The sequence below is a fragment of the Perca fluviatilis genome, chromosome 14 (genome assembly GCF_010015445.1).
Source record: "Perca fluviatilis chromosome 14, GENO_Pfluv_1.0, whole genome shotgun sequence".
In the NCBI taxonomy this organism is placed as follows: Eukaryota; Metazoa; Chordata; class Actinopteri; order Perciformes; family Percidae; genus Perca; species Perca fluviatilis.
This window is the reverse complement of record NC_053125.1, coordinates 2887107-2904307: the sequence shown is the minus strand read 5'-3', so window position 1 is coordinate 2904307 and position 17201 is coordinate 2887107. Positions and strand designations below refer to the sequence as shown.

The 17201-nt window shown below is 41.7% G+C and overlaps 1 protein-coding gene across 1 annotated transcript in view; it reads right to left on the bottom strand.

Annotated features, from left to right (window-relative positions):
• Window positions 1–17201, bottom strand: part of ablim2 (actin binding LIM protein family, member 2) — a 96951-nt gene that overhangs the window by 50374 nt on the left and 29376 nt on the right. Inside the window, exons 3-6 of the mRNA XM_039821737.1 lie at window positions 8296–8479; window positions 4107–4219; window positions 3681–3807; window positions 736–796 (exon numbers count right to left, since the gene is read on the bottom strand). Coding sequence (XP_039677671.1) covers window positions 736–796; window positions 3681–3807; window positions 4107–4219; window positions 8296–8479 — 485 coding nt within the window. The remainder of the gene's footprint in view (window positions 1–735; window positions 797–3680; window positions 3808–4106; window positions 4220–8295; window positions 8480–17201) is intronic.

Sequence of the window (17201 nt, the reverse complement as noted above, 5' to 3'; positions counted from 1 at the left end):
AAAATTTTCAGCACTGCCTCAAGGATCACTAACTGTGAACTCACCCCAATTTCAGAAATGTATTTAATCTGCATTCAGTGGAAGGGACTGAAAATCCTCAGACCCCACACACCCTGCTAACCCCCTACTGGAGACTCTCCCATCAGGGCAAAGACAAAAATCTATTAAATCTAAAAGAGCCCGCTTTCTTAATAGCACCTACTGCAGAACAATTCAGCTACTCAATGGATCCTCAACACTACAACAGTACCTCACGGATTGCCTTTCAGCACTGGCACTTTATTTACTTTTTTTTTTATAAATGTATTTATTTTATTATGGGATAAATGGTTTTTTTTGGGGGGGGGGGGGTCTATATGTGTCTACATGTGTTTTAACGGGTATGGACTGTCCTGCTATGAATGCCTTGTTTGTCCTGCACAAAATTCCTAGCAACCTAGTTGCATGGTAATAAAGTATTGAATCTTGAATCATACCTCACACGTTTATCCATCTAGAGAGACTGTTGCCTACGCAAAGGAGGTCATATGTTTGTAGTTCAGTTTGCCTGTGAGCAGGTTTATAGAAACACTACTGGTCCCATTTCCATGAAACCTGGAAGAACCCATTCAATGAAGCAAACCATTATGAGACAGGGCATGTGGCCTTGGCGAAGGTCTGCACTCTCTGAGAGCCTTCAAGTTTAAGAAGTGTTTAAGGGACAAGGGGACGATGTACGTCGATGCAACATCATACACTCTCACACTGGATGCCGAACATGGCGTGGTAGTCCATCTCACAGTAGGGGATTCCATCCCTAGCAGAACAGAACAACACAGGACAGGGCAGCAGGTCAGCGACAGCACAGAGCAGCAGGTACACTTCACAGAGCCTTAAAGTGCGGATCCATTTTTGCGACACGACTGAAGTGTGGTGTAGCAACGTAATACATCCATGGTTGATGATCCACGCCCTTGACCGGCAGCTGATTGGACGAAAGCGTCACGTGGGTCTGGCTACTTCCGAATTTCAAAACGACCATCATAACGGCTCGTTGAGAATACGATCTCGTATTTTACGAAAATACTTCACCGAAACGTGTTTCTAAAAACATTTTAAGTGAGAAAAAGGCCATACAGTTGCTGAATCTGTCTTCATTTCAGATCGACAAAGGTCAGTTTGAAAGATTTTCATCTACTTCTACTGCATAGTAGCGTTGCGTTCAACGGATTAATTTGCATAAAGATGGGCATCGACCGGCTTTTTTGACGCGCAGCATTTTTTCAATTGCAGCGCCGCCTCCCTGGGATGCTTTGCGGGTTCGTTAAAGTCGCTTGATGTCACCCATAGGAATAAAGTGGAGCACGGCGCGACAGCACCCTGTCTGAGCAGACAGCAACCTGTCTGAGCTAACAGCACCCTGTCTGAGCCCAGAGCGCCGTGTCTGAGCTAACAGCACCCTGCCTGAGTCAACAGCACCCTGTCTGAGCCCACAACACCCTGTCTGAGCTAACAGCACCCTGTCTGAGTCAACAGCACCCTGTCTGAGCCAACAGCACCCTGTCTGAGCCCACAGCACCCTGTCTGAGCTAACAGCACCCTGTCTGAGCCCACAGCACCCTGTCTGAGCCCACAGCACCCTGTCTGAGCCCACAGCACCCTGTCTGAGCCCACAGCACCCTGTCTGAGCCCACAGCACCCTGTCTGAGCCCACAGCGCCCTGTCTGAGCCCACAGCGCCCTGTCTGAGCCCACAGCGCCCTGTCTGAGCCCACAGCACCCTGTCTGAGCCCACAGCACCCTGTCTGAGTCCACAGCACCCTGTCTGAGCCCACAGCACCCTGTCTGAGCCCACAGCACCCTGTCTGAGCTAACAGCACCCTGTCTGAGCTAACAGCACCCAGTCCGAGACCACAGCGCCCTGTCTGAGGAGACAGCACCCTGTCTGAGGAGACAGCACCCTGTCTGAAACCACAGCACCCTGTCTGAGTCAACAGCACCCTGTCTGAGTCCACAGAACGCTGTCTGAGCTAAAAGCACCATGTCTAAGTCCACGGCACCCTGTCTGAGCTAACAGCACCCTGTCTGAGCTAACAGCACCCAGTCCGAGACCACAGCGCCCTGTCTGAGCCCACAGCACCCTGTCTGAGCCCACAGCGCCCTGTCTGAGCCCACAGCACCCTGTCTGAGACCACAGCGCCCTGTCTGAGCCCACAGCGCCCTGTCTGAGCCCACAGCGCCCTGTCTGAGCCCACAGCACCCTGTCTGAGCCCACAGCACCCTGTCAGCAGTGCTGTAGTCAAGTTGACCTTTCTCGAGTCCAAGACCAGGACTAGTCAAGACCGAGACAGAAAAAAAAGAATCCTTTTCAAGACCACTTCCTTACCTTTTCAGAGGACCATTTTGTATTATTACTGGTAATTATCACAAAGCAGGTTCAGAGTAACAACGCTGTAGGATCAAATTAGGCCATTTTATTTACTTTAAGTAGAGCAATCTCACATAAAGCTGAAGTGAAACTTCACATTTTAGATGTTGAGTCTTTTTATTCTGGTGGAACAAGAACATTCTGGACTGCCAATGGAAAAAGGAATAAATAGCAGCCACACAGGTGTCACTAAAACTTAAACTTAAAAACTTGTCACTTTAAACTAATTACTTGTCCTGAAGAATCCAGAGTACAAAGAGCTCCCTGACATTGTGTCTATGGCCAATATGAAACTGATTGATACCTGATGATTGAGGTATATAACACAGCCAGGCAACTTTATTATAGTATAGTATTACTTTACTGGATATACTGTAGGTCACATGAAAGAAGCAAACAGGAAGTGGGATGTTGCGATCACAGTATATGTTGAGCATCTTAGCCACTAGGCCACAGGGGGCCACTCTGGATTTTGTTTAGGTGTATCACAAATAAAAAACACACAATTTCAGTTGAAATTTCTGGAGAAAGCTAGAGAAATGAGAAAATATAATCCATACATCCACAGGTTTAGATCAGTGCAGTATTTGTTTATTGAATGCCAAGTCTTAATGACCTCCAAGAGTCTTGGTCTGACCCAAAACTTGTTAAAAGGACATTACACAGATCAGAGTGTGGTTACATTAGATCTCAACTCTGGCACCTCCAACGAGCCTCTATCTGGTAAGCAGCAGTCTTTATATATCGGCACTATTAAGTCACCTGACAATCACAGTAACAGTCAGAGTCAAAGGAAATGCAGAATGCTAGACTACATTTGGGCAAAGATGGAATTTATTGACCAAATAAAAAGATTATTGGTGATAGGAAGTATTGTGACATCCAACACTAACCATGCCATGACAGAGCAGTAATATTATTGATGAAGTAGTGTAGTTATAGCACTGGAACAAATTACAGCACTTAAAATGGACTCACTTGTGTCTCTTGGACAATTTAGAAATCTCTAAAACCTGCATACTTCTACTCGTAACTGCTTTACATAATTGTATTTTCTTTTGCATCTCTATTATCCTAATTTATTTATCACGTTTTTCCAATTCTGAATGTTTTATTGCCTTTCTATATTTTTTTATGATTGTACTTTCTGTGTTGTTGTTCTGTATTTGTCTTTGTAATGTGATTCGATGACATTGAAAATGAGGGTCGCCCTCAATGATCTCTCAAAGAAAAATAAATGATGATGAATGAATAAAGCAGCCATACTGACTTACTTGCTGATGTACTCGGCATTGAGCACCTTGTTGCAGACTTTACATTTGAAGCAGCCCAGGTGCCAGTGCTTGTCCAGCGCTACAAGAGACTGTTCATTCTTAAACTCCTTCCCACAGCCGCAGCAGTCTGCACACAGACGACAAGTTAGTTCAGATGGGATGAGAAGTGGCACTATAGTTGACTTCCTCTGCGTAGAAGAGTTCTCTCTACAGTACCTTTTTCTTTCATTAAACAAAAGGATGAAATGAACATTGGACATGTTGATGGAATGCCTTAACACAATTTATGAGAGTGCCAATTTAAGGGATGGAACAAAACATTATGATAACGAACAGTGTTTGCAGGATACAAAAATTTCCTTTGGGCATGATTGTTGCTTAGGAGAGACAGTCACAGAAAGACAGAGACACAAACAAAGTACTGACTGTGGACAGCCTGTATGGGTGCAGGGCTGTTGGCAGGGAGAGGCTGGGTACATTTTTGGCAGATACACTCCTTCCCATTAAATGTCACCCGGTCGCCGGCTGGGAAAGGTTGTCTGCAAACAGAAAACAGATATAACATCAGAGGAGGGCTTTGAATGATACAGATTGTGCCTCTAAAACAACATTTAGACATCATCGGACACAAATGATTTATAAAATGCTGCCACACCTGAATTAATTCTCTGATCTGACATATAAAGTAAAAACAATAACAGTATACTGATGACGACATTAAGATTTATGCATTTTATTTGTATTTCATTTTAATTGATTCATTCTGTATTTATTAGTTTGTGTTTAAATTTATTATTTTGAATCAGACGCATTTAGAGATATTGAGTTTCTGAGAATAAGCCTTAAATTACCCATCTTGTGTAAGTTGTTAACCCTAACCCTAAAATGGTCTCCTCAACAGCGTTTTATTACATTTATTTTGGATTTGGCAAACAGTGTTAAGTGTGAAGGCATGTTGGCATGTGACTTGATAGTCCAAATGAGTTTTCTTACCTCAAACAAAAAGCATTTCTGACATAATACAGAGTAGTAAATAACAGTGTCATCTGCATAAAAGTGGATATGTGTATGGTGTGGAACATCTGCACCAGGTCCTTTCTATGAATTGTAAAATGATGTGGCTCAAGAACTGAACTGCGAGGGAAACGCTTGGTCACATTTGGAGACCGCTTCAGCTGCACATATTGTGTTCTGCCCAAAAAAAGAGTGCTCTTCCAACTTTGTATCTTGTGTTTGTCTGTTTTCTGTTTAATATGACAAAAAACTATGCACAAAACTAGCTCAATGAAGAATTGGTTTTCCCAGTTTTGTGTGGAAGAACATGAATGGGCTGCACAGAGCCCTGCCCTCAACCCTATTATCTGTTAGGAAAATTGTGATTTACATACTTTTCCTCTTGTTATTATTAAACTGTTTGCATAGAATAATATTATATTGATTACTCTTTTCTCTCTCTGTTAAATTCAACTGTTGTGTGGATATTGTTAAGAAACCAAAACACTGCTTGCTCTCACAAGATAACATGGAACCATTAGCTTGTCTAAGCACGGTGTGTTGCTGAGAAAAGAACATTCACTCCCTGACCAGATAAGGGAGACGTCATCGACTCTTACAAGATAACAGCTGACGACATCAACTCTGTATTATGATTGTATTTCACACATAAATAAGCTACTGTTTGAGGCTTACGTTAGTTACTTCTGTACTTATGCTGTGAGTACTGTAACTGGCTCCTTGTTATGTTCGCAAGTAAAAATGAACTTTGATATAACTTCAGTGGTTCGGTCTACATTATCAGTGTTAGACCTCACTATGCTTTTGTGGCTAAATAGGAGCCAATATCTGCAGCCAGGTTCCAACATCTGGAGGAAAGACTTTTCAGAAGAATGGAGTGTGTTCAAGGTTTCTCCCTAGAAAAGTTTTAAGGTTGATATTGTATATTATTAAACACCAAATCCCCTAGAAACTAAAGAAACACTGTCACATGTTAAATCTATCTTAAATAAATTTGCCACAGAGCAGGACCATGACACAGTTGCTTCATTCCAGATCAATGTTATATTTTTTTGTTATAATTCTATCATTGCTTGAAACTGCACTAAGTTAGATGGATTGTTTTTGTGATATCTCAAGGTATCCGTGTTGATGAATATGTGATCTGAACCCTTATGATGGTGAACTGCAGATAAATACAGTGAAGGAGCAGCTGCATGCAGACAGACTGTGAGAGTGAAAAACAGAGCTGGATGACTCTGAATGAATGATGAATTATTAATGATCAATAACCTGACCAACACACACACACACACACACACACACACACACACACACACACACACACACACACACACACACACACACACACACACACACACACAGTATTTGCCCTATTTCTATATTCCACAGAATAAGCCTGTGTGTTTTGGCACCACAAAAGCAATATTTGTTAGAAGAGGAGCCCAGGAGTTTGATGATCACATTACAAACCTCAAATGCCACACTGGAACATTCTGATTCAGGTTCAGGTTGGGGGTCACAGAGGGATGATAGAATGCACACACGCACGCACAGAAGCCTTTAGTTCAAAAGACACTTAACACTAGCTGTGGGAATGGGTTAAAGATGCAGTAGGTAAGTCTTATAAAACTAACTTTCTGTCATATTTGCTGAAACTGACCCTATGTTCCAGTAGAACTACATGAATTATGTAAAAAAAAAAAAAAAAAAGACAGTTCCTCTGGCACCTCCTACAGCCTGTAGTGCGATTGGCAAAATTCCACCGCTCCCGGTTGATTTTCTCCAATCAGGGCCACAGGGGTGGTCTATCTGCCTGTCAATCACTGCTCAGGCACGTACACGCATATATAGCATTCTCCCCTCCCCCCTCCCCGCGCACGAGCTGCAGAAAAGTTTTCCAAAACTCCGTGAATAAACGAGTGGCTTTTCAGAGGTGGCGTGGCTGCAGGATTTTAAAGATCTGAAGAACGATGCAGACGTAGCCACATTTCTTCTCGACAGGTAACATAATTACCATGAATGATTTATCTTTCACTTGGTTATTAGTAGTCAAAAGTCCACAAAGCTACATTGGTGAGGATAATAGTAACGTTAGCACAGTGGTTGGTCTGATATGATGCTGAAATGGCTAACGGTAGCTTGCTAGTTAGCATCGTTTTACTGTTGGTGAGTAAAGTTAACGTTGTGTTAGCGTTTAGTTATTGAACATGTTGTCTGTCTGACATGCCGTTAGTTCTGTCGCACTCCCTTGTGTGGGAGGGGCTTAGGAGATGGTTTGGGCTGCAGCAGAAAGGGGGGAGGGACTGAGAAGTTGTCGATGTTCAAATTTGTTAGCAAAGTCCTGGCTCTTCACAATCTTACCTACTGCAGCTTTAAGTGGTCACACACACACACACACACACACACACACACACACACACACACACACACACACACACACACACACACACACACACACACACACACACACAGCAAACTTTGAGGGACAGCTATAGCAAAACTGAATGGAACATCACAAATCCGAGAAAGTTATGTTTTCCAGCTTGGTCCAAAGATGTGCTGTACCAAACTTGGTGATGATTGCTCAAAATGTGTAGGAGAAGTAACGAAAAAACAAATAAACTGGCGGGAAATATATCTTTACACAAATGGGCGTGGCTTATATGGATAGATCTGTCTTGACCCCTGAGACTTACGGTTCAAAAGTTACAGGCCAAAACGTAAAGTTCGTTAGCGCCACCATCTGGCCAGATTGCACCAAATTCAACACAAAGCAAGTCATTGGGACCCCAGCAGTACACACACACACATACACACATACACACACACACACAAACACACACACACCTATACCTACAGTATACATGAATCTGAATTATAGTTTTATGTACTTGTAAATTATGATCTGTGTAAAAAACACACCGCTGGTGCAGTATGTTCCTCTGAGAAAATGTTTTTGTGTTTCAGTTTTGAACATTTAGTCATGGGGGAAGAGCGAGCAGGGGTCAGCCAACCAGCTGCTGATGATACAGAAGTTTTGCGTTACAGTAAAACTATTTCAATTCTGAAACAGAATCTGTCTGTCTCTACGGTACGTCACATATAATGTGGCATTTTAATGTGTTCAAGACCTTGTATTGCTGTAATGGTTTAAGACATGCAGACCTGTAAGGACCTAAAGAAACCCTGGACACTGTGGGGAAAAAGTGCTCTGAACAACAAAAAGTACCATAAGTGGTTTAGGGTTAGAATTTTAATACTTATTGTATATATATATATATATATATATATATTATAAAATATTTTCTACACCTCATTTCAGGTGTTTTTTATGTAAATTTGGATGAAAGCTAAACAGATTGAAGTAAAGATGGGGATGTTTAATGCTTTAAAGGGAAGTTCTTTCTTTTTTTCCACTGCTGGCGAATCACTGTGTGAAGTAGGCGTGGTTATCAGATTGTCAAAGGCGGCAGCCCTCGCAATTCCAATGTCGGAAATGGGCTTTCAAAAGCTCTTTGACGAAAAACTGAAAAAGCAGCTAAATGATAAGTGAACTACATATGGTTTGGACCCTGCTTCCCACATCTGTGTTTCTTACTTGCAGGAGGCGCAGACGAAGCAGCGGGGGTGGTAGGTCTTCCCCAGGGCCGACACCACCTCCCCCTCTATGAAGTCCTGGCAGCTGAAGCAGCGAGTCCCGTACAGCCGCTGGTAGTCCAGAGTACAGATGTATTCACCCTGCCGCACAAAGAAACCTCCCTGGGCCAGTTCAGTTCCACATACTGCCATGAGGGAGGGAGGCAGGGAGGGGTATAGGAAGGAGAGAGGAAAAGGGAAGGATGCACGGAAGAAGGAAAGAAGAAGAGTGAGACAGGTTAGACAAAATTGAGAACTGAACACATTTTCTTTTGAGACAGTTAAAGGTAAGGTAGGTAGGCAGGTAAAGATGAAAGGTTTCTTATTTCTGACTTGGTGTTTAATACTAATGTTTTAACTCAGTGTGTTCAGAGTGACAGTGTGTGTTATCTCAGTGAGGATTGTTCTGCGTGTTTGGCTGCACTGAGCCTGTTCTGAGACGTGTGTGAAGAGTTGTGTTGCTGTGAATGAGTTTTGCAGGTGATGTGAACTGTTTAGCTCAGGGGACTGTCTGTTGGTAATGCAGACTGTAGTTAGAGTTTTGTACATGTGGCTCCAGTTGTGCCCACTGTTGTTTAGCAATCGAAAAAAACTAATTGAATAGCTTTTTTTTTAAAATATACAGTAGTTTATGAAGAAACAATGTAGCTATAGATTGCTCTTGACTATTTTCTTGATATAAAGCAAATTTTTTTTAATTTATCTTCTTTGAACACCGGCGTATATTCGAGGTGACAATCTATACATTCATTTGAAAAGTAAGGATAAGATAACACTTTCACAATATGTGTGTGTGTGTGTGTGTGTGTGTGTGTGTGTGTGTGTGTGTGTGTGTGTGTGTGTGTGTGTGTGTGTGTGTAAAGACTGCACTGTGTCTAGTCTGGCACTTAACAATACATGACAGGTACTCCAAATAATGTGTGTATGTGTGTGTGTGTGTGTGTGTGTGTGTGTGTGTGTATGTGTGTGTGTGTGTGTGTGTGGGGGTGTGTGTGTCCTCTCATGAACACCCAATGATAACACACAGTAACCATGGCAAACGCATGACATCACAAAGCAGCCACACCCTCAGGGGAAATCTAGCTCTGTTTTTCCATTTCCAAAAACATAACCACTCCTTTCTTTTCCCTCCATTCTTTCTTTCTGGAAAAACGACAGCAGAGATACATGAGAGATGTTTGCATTAGTTGGTGCGCCCGCACACACACACACACACACACACACACACACACACACACACACACACACACACACACACACACACACACACACACACACACACACACACACAGGGCCCCTCCTTGGAATAATAAGACTGTTTTTTACACTTCTTTTTTTTTTTTTTTTTTCAAATATGTTTATTGAGCACCAAACATACAAAGGGTACACAATGTGAGACAATACTTTATACTAATATGCAACAGTGCTCACATTTTTTCTTTTCCCCCCACACCCCCTCACCTCCCCACAGTGCACTATCCCTGACCCCTACATGAGGTCCCACACCCTGATGCCCCCCGCTCTTAGATAACAAACACAATACAAAAAAATATATATATTAAAAAAAATAAAAAATAAATAAAAATAAAAAATGCATTGGTGGTTAGTTACACTGTAACAGAAGGCCAAAGAATGTTGTGCTTCAGCCGTTAGGGTGCTGCCTTGTGATATACCAAAAAGGGCAGACAAAGGGTTTGGGTTTGTTACACAATGGTAGGCTGTGTGAAGAGTGTCAAATATTTTAGACCAAAAGTCTGCTAGCTTTGAACATGACCAAAACATGTGAATGAAGTCTGCAGGAGATTGGTTGCACCTATTACAGACATCTGCAACATTGGGGTAGAACTTAGACAATCTGTGGTTAGTATAGTAAATCCTATGTATCAGCTTTACATTGAATCAGTCCGTGCGTCGCCCAGATGGAAGAGTTGTGGACTAACTCCAGAATCTGGTTCCATTGGTCTTCCTCAATATGCCCCAAATCCTGCTCCCATAAATCTCTGGTTTTTGAGGGAAATTAGAGAAAGTGGAATCAAGGGCTTTAAAGATATAAGAAATAGCCCCTCTCTGAGTGGGGGTTTACTTTGAGAAGCACATACCTACCAAAGTCTCCGGAGGGAGACTTGGAAAGTCAGGGTAATCTTTTGTACAAAATGCCTAATTTGAAAAAAGCGAAAAAGGTGAGCAGAGGGAAGTTGAAATTTGGCTGACAGGTCAGTGAAAGACATGAAGGTGCCATTGTCATAGAGGTCTTTGATAGCCGTGATACCTCTGTCACTCCAGAGTTGAAAGGCAGAATCCATAATAGATGGTTTGAAACTATGATTGTGGGCGCGGGGCAAGGGTGAGAGGGATGCTTCAGGCCAAAATGCTTTCTAAATTGCATCCATATTTTAAGCGATTGAATGAGACTACAAGGTTAGCAGCTAGTGTCAGTAGCTGACATTGAAAGTTGGGAGCATAACCATGACTGTAATGAGGTTTTAGAGGAGGAAAATTCTAATTGGACCCAGGCTGGCTGATCGGCCGCAGATTCGACTGTCCAGTATAGGATTTTTGAATGTTAGCAGCCCAGTAGTATTGTAGAAATTTTGGGGAGGGCTAGCCCCCCAGACCTTTTAGGGAGTTGCAATATGTTTTTCCGCATGCGCACTGGTTTATTACCCCAAAGAAAATGAGAGATTAATTTATCGACTTTGACAAAAAACTTCTTTGAGATAAGTACAGGAATATGTTGGAATAGGTAGAGAAACTTCGGGAGGATGGTCATTTTGATTAGGTTGACCCTACCTGCTAAGGAGAGGGGCAGAGTAGACCATCTGTTTAAGTCTTCCTCAACTTTTTTAAGCAAAGGGACGAAATTGCTTTTAAAAGTGTTTTCCAGGGACCCATCGATGAAGATACCCAAATATTTGAAGCCTTGGTCTACCCATTTAAAGGGGGCTACATGGTTTGGCAGTTTACCTACTAGGCTGTTGATTGCGAATGACTCACTTTTCCCAAAATTTAGTTTATACCCTGACAGTTGGCCAAATTGTTTTAAGATTTCTAAAATTACGGAGAGAGAAGTAGCAGGGTTGGATACATACAAAAGCAAGTCATCCGCGTACAGTGATAGCTTGTGTGCCGAACCCTGACGTGAAATGCCCTCAAAATTTTCTTCAGATCTTAGCCAGATAGCCAAAGGCTCAATGGCTATGGCAAACAGTAAGGGGGACAGCGGACACCCTTGTCTTGTGCCGCGGTGAAGATGAAAAGAGGGTGAGAGCACATTGTTTGTTTGTACAGATGCTACTGGGGAGGAATATAACAATTTTACCCATGATATGAAACCTGAACCCAAACCAAATCTATCCATCATTTCAAAAAGAAACTCCCACTCCACCCTGTCAAAAGCTTTCTCAGCATCCAGCGACACCAATATCTCAGGGGTGCTGGGGCTGGGCATGTTCAGAATGTTTAGGAGTCTCCTGGTATTGTGAAATGAGTGCCACCCCAGCATGAAGCCTGTTTGATCTGCTGAAATTATCCCCGGCAAAACCTTTTGAAGGCGGAGGGCCAGAACCTTAGCAAGAATCTTGTAATCCACATTTAATAATGATATGAGTCTGAAGCTACTACAATGTAAGGGGTCTTTGTCTTTTTTTAGGAGAAGAGTAATTGTGGCATTTGTCAGGGTTGGAGGGGCCTCATTATACATGTTGCGTAGAACTGTAGAGAGAAGTGGGGCGAACTTCTTGTAGAATTCTACTGTGAATCCATCTGGACCGGGCGATTTCCCACTCTGCAATGTAGTTATCGCCCCCATGATCTCCGTTGTGGAGATTGGCTTAGCTAAATTCTCTACTAGTCCCTGATCCACTTTAGGGAACTCGATAGTGCTTAACCCACTTGCTGAGCTGATGTTAGGGTGATCGGAGGCATATAGATCAGAGTAAAATTTGGAGAATGTTTCATTAATGAGCTTTGGGTCAGTGGTAATGGCGCCTGATGAAGCTATAATACTAGGAATGAACCTAGATGCTGCTGCAGCTCTGGCTTGCTGGGCAAGGAGTTTGCCAGCCTTGTCCCCTGACTCAAAAATTCTTTGTCTTGACTTGAGCAGTTGCATTTCTGCATCGTTTGAAATTAAAAGATTGAACTCTGTCTGATATCGTAGAGGCTTCGTATAAAGTGAGGGGTCTGGGTTATTTGCATAGCTATCATCAATTTCCAGAATCTTTTGTGCTAGCTCAGTTTTTCTAGATAAGGCAGTTTTTCTGAGGTGGGCTGAGTAGGAAATTATCTGGCCTCTTAAATATGCCTTAAGGGACTCCCACAGGGTACCCCTCGCAACACCTGGGTTGTCATTCATTTCAAGAAATAGTTCAATGCTTGATCTTAAAGAGTCCACCAGAGGGTCATTGGCAAGCAAATTTGAGTTAAATCTCCATGGTTTAAAAACACGGTTGTGATTGGGAAAGTTTATGTCTAGTGATGTGGGAGCATGGTCTGAGATCACAATGCTGTGGTAATCGCATGATAGAACGTTCGACAGCAGTCTGTCATCTACAAGAAAAAAATCTATTCGAGAATAAGTACGGTGGACATGTGAGAAGAAAGAGAAAGATTTTTTTTCAGGGAATTTACGCCTCCATGGATCAGACATGCCCAGCTCTTTTGTAAAAGATGCTAGCAACTTGGCAGACTTCGTAAGGAAGTGCGGTCTAAGGGAAGATCTGTCCAAATCAGCATTTTGCACAAAGTTAAAATCTCCCCCAATGATAATATGGTGTGTTTCAATATTAGGAATAGAAGTAAAAATCTTTGACATAAAATGTTCATCATCCCAATTTGGTGCATAGATGCTAGCTAGGACGACTTTAATGTGACAGAGTGTCCCTGATACAATGATAAACCGGCCATTTAAATCTGCAATAACATCATCTGCTTCAAATGGAATATTATTTTGGATCAAAATGGCAGCACCCCTGGCTCTCGCACCAAATTTGGAGTGGTATACTTGGCTGAACCTACTCCTTTTGATGCGCATAATCTCACCATTATGTAAGTGGGTCTCCTGCAGAAATACTATGTCTCCTTTCAAATCTTGGAGGTGAGAAATAATCTTATTTATTTTAGTAGGTTGGTTTGCACCCTTGACATTCCATGATATGAAGCGAATGTTATTCATTGTTTGTCTACTTTCCATTAAGACAAAAGTGGGTTAAGATTATACAGTGTAATATATATGAGTAGTATGCTTGACAAAACAAACAAAAAAATCAAAAAATAAAGGAGAAAAGACCGGCAGAATCCTCCCCCCACCCTCCCCACCCCACAAGCATCCCCAAACATATGGTCTACTTATCAAAATTCTTCCGGAGCTCTTTTAACCTCCCACTCCACCACACAGTCATGTGAACAAATTATTTAACTAAAATTTTTTCAAAACACCTCTGAACATCGATTTTTTCCTTTTAACATTTCGTGTCAGCAGTGATCGAAGTAGTTATTAAAGTCCAAGAAAAAGGAAGACGCTTCACTGCAACTCGCACCACAACTGGCACTGGCCCGCACTCCCGGCATAACATCATAACCCATGTACAGGTTACACAGCCCATAGTCATGCTTACTTCAAACAAGGGTTACGTTAAAAATGTAGGTTAAATTGAAATTAAAGATATGAAATTAAGTATATATCAACGAAACATCACACAGAAAAGAAAATAGCCTACCTGTAAACCCATCAGACCGTCTGAGAACATAGTGTAGCTTAGGCTACCAGTTAAATTTATCCATTTGAATAAAGAAAAACGCGTGCCAGGAAGAGAGAGAGAAGAGGAAAAAAAAAAAAAAGTAGAGATAAGAGTAACATGAGTAGCAAATCGCCTCTTGTAAGGATCAGTCACCAATCGCCATCGAGGATCCGGATTTCTGGTATGCTGCCAAAAACTGCTGAGCTTCCTTTACCGAAAAGAGGCGCCGTCTCTCCCCGTCGTCGGCCTTGATGAACAGCCGCGCTGGATACAGTAGTGACGGCTTGAGCTTGAGAGTGAACAGCTGGCGCATGACTTCTTTGTACTCCGCTCGTTGGTCCATCACTTCAGGACAGTAATCATCGTATAGGTACACTGACTTGCCATCATATTTTAGGTCATCTCGCTTCTTGCGGGCAGCACGAATTACCATATCCTTGGTCTGAAATTTGTGGAAGCAAATGATCACGGCTCTAGGTTTACCCCCCTCAGCCGGTGTTTCGGTTTAACGAGAGGCCATGTTAACTGGCGACCATCAGCCAAATGCGTCTGCTGTTGTCGTAGTGACGACAGCTGTTGAAAACGGGAAGAGAATACGTAGCTGTCCGCGTGAATGCCTTTCAATTAAGTTGTCATTAAAATGTTAAAACAACGACGTTTACGTTACCTCTCTGACTTGTCTTTGGAGTGTTGTCTGAGGAAACTTGTCAGGTCGCGATTTGAATGTGGCTTGCTGTTAAGGAAAACAGGAAGACAGCGTTGCTCTTCCTGTTAATGTCTATAATACGTTTTATTGAATAGACCTATTATTCTTCAGATCTTGTTTAACTAAACACATGTCACGCATGGATGTATTAAGAGAATGATGTCACGTAGAAAACTATGTAGCCCTTTTAAAAGTAGAAAATAAATTAATAAACAACTTGGATTCGAACTCATACCATTGTGGGGGAAAAAAAAACATCTCAGCTGTCTAACGCACTGCGCCACCACATTGCATCATTGATTGATGGGCATGGCATGATATGAACTCAAACGTCACACAGAGTCTCTTAAAATTAGGAGGTAGCCAGATCAAGTTGTGACCATAACCACACTGCATGCAAATAACTGACAAGCTGCTCTTGCTCAGAAATTGTCTTTGTTTTGTTTGATTCTCACAAAAAATGCACGTCTTGTATGTTTGTCCATGGTGAACACATTGAAATAATGCTACATCTGTCTATACTTGTATACTAAAAAAGCAGAAAAGTGCAATGTGATATACATATGTTTTTTGTCTTTTTTTTTTTGCACTTCTGGTTGGACGCTAACTGCATTTCGCTGTCTTTGTACTGTACTCGCACAATGACAATAAAGTTGAATCTAATCATTCATGCTCCGTTTTGCACACCCTTATTTCCTTATATCTGCCATGCCCCATGCACAGTTGCACAAATGCACATCCTCACCTGCATTGCTTTCATATCTGTTTACGCTCTTTTGCACTATTCATCTGCCCTGGCATGTTCAACTGTTCTCCCCACCTTTGTTGCCATACCATTTTTTTTTACATCTACTGTTCTACATCGCTAGCTAGACCACATTTTGCACTAACTATATAATGACTTTTTACTACATTTCAGCATTTATATAGTTTGCACTTACTGTATTTTGACTCTTTACTAAATCTCAGCAGTGATATGACTGTCTATTCATATTGTGTTATTACCTTATCACTTTCGCATATCCTTCGACTTACTTACACCTCACTTTGCGCCAGCTTTGTAATGCCTACTTAAACTGTACTGTTACCACATCAACATTTTATACCCATTTTATTATCTGGTTTTAAATGGCTGTTAATTGTGTTGGAAACCAGTAAAATAAAATGATCTTATGTACATGGACAGTGTGGTCACAACTTAATCTAGCTGCCTACTGTTTTAAATATACGATATATGAGATATTTTGATGCTATACTTACCATAACTCATTGTAGAACCTGTGGTCTACTGTGTTGGTCTTCTAGTCTCTTGCTTTTTTCCCCACAATGGCACGAGTTCGAATCCCGTGAAATCATGTTTGTTTATTTATTGATTGATTTATTATTTGATTTATCAGAGATGGACACTTGAGTTTCAAGTTTATTTCAATGTGTTAACCATGGACAAACATACAAGACGTGCATTTTTGTGAGAATCAAACAAAACAAAGACAATTTCTGAGCAGGAGCAGCTTGTCAGTTATTTGCATGCAGTGTGGTTATGGTCACAACTTGATCTGGCTACCTCCTAATTTTAAGAGACTCTGTGTGACGTTTGAGTTCATATCATGCCATGCCCATCAATCAACAATGCAATGTGGTGGCGCAGTGCGTTAGACAGCTGAGATGGTTTTTTTCCCCCACAATGGTATGAGTTCGTATCCAAGTTGTTTATTAGTTTATTTTCTACTTTTAAAAGGGCTACATAGTTTTCCAACGACTGGGATTCCAACGACTGCAGCTGATTCAGCCCAGATTCCAGGTCGGAAATGCGTTGTTCATGGTTAGTGACTGTGGACTGTACACAGTCTAGTTTGGCATCAATGGCAGCGAGTTTGTTTTCGAATCTGACGGACAGTGAGTCAGGCTTCGTTAGCAAGTCGGCCCGCAGTTCTGCTAGCATGTTAGCTAAAGTAGCATTGTCAATAGCAGAGTCCGGTGATGCAAGTTCTTTCTTTGATTGTTTAGCGGTTTTAGACATATTGGCTGGTTAGGACTGTCCAACTACTGTTTAAAAGGCACTTGTAGCAAGGTTAAGGTTAAAACCGATTGAGTAATACTAAAACTAGAGACTGTGTGGCCGGAGCCTGGGAAAACAGCACTACTCCATCCCGCTCGCAAACCGGAAGTCGTTTTTTACACTTCTATAGTCTTAGTTATGTCAGAGAACAACACAAGAAAAATGTAGAAGAAAGATAGACATATTTGCAGATTCTAAGAATTATAGATGTTAGATTAAAAAGTAATCTATCAACTAGAATCATTTAAAAAGAAAACATTTTCATATGGCGATTTAAATGAATAAAACTGAATTACATCTGCCCTTTTACTTTGAAGGAAGCCCAAATCCTACAGTTGGGATAGATTGTGGGATTTTGTAGCTTT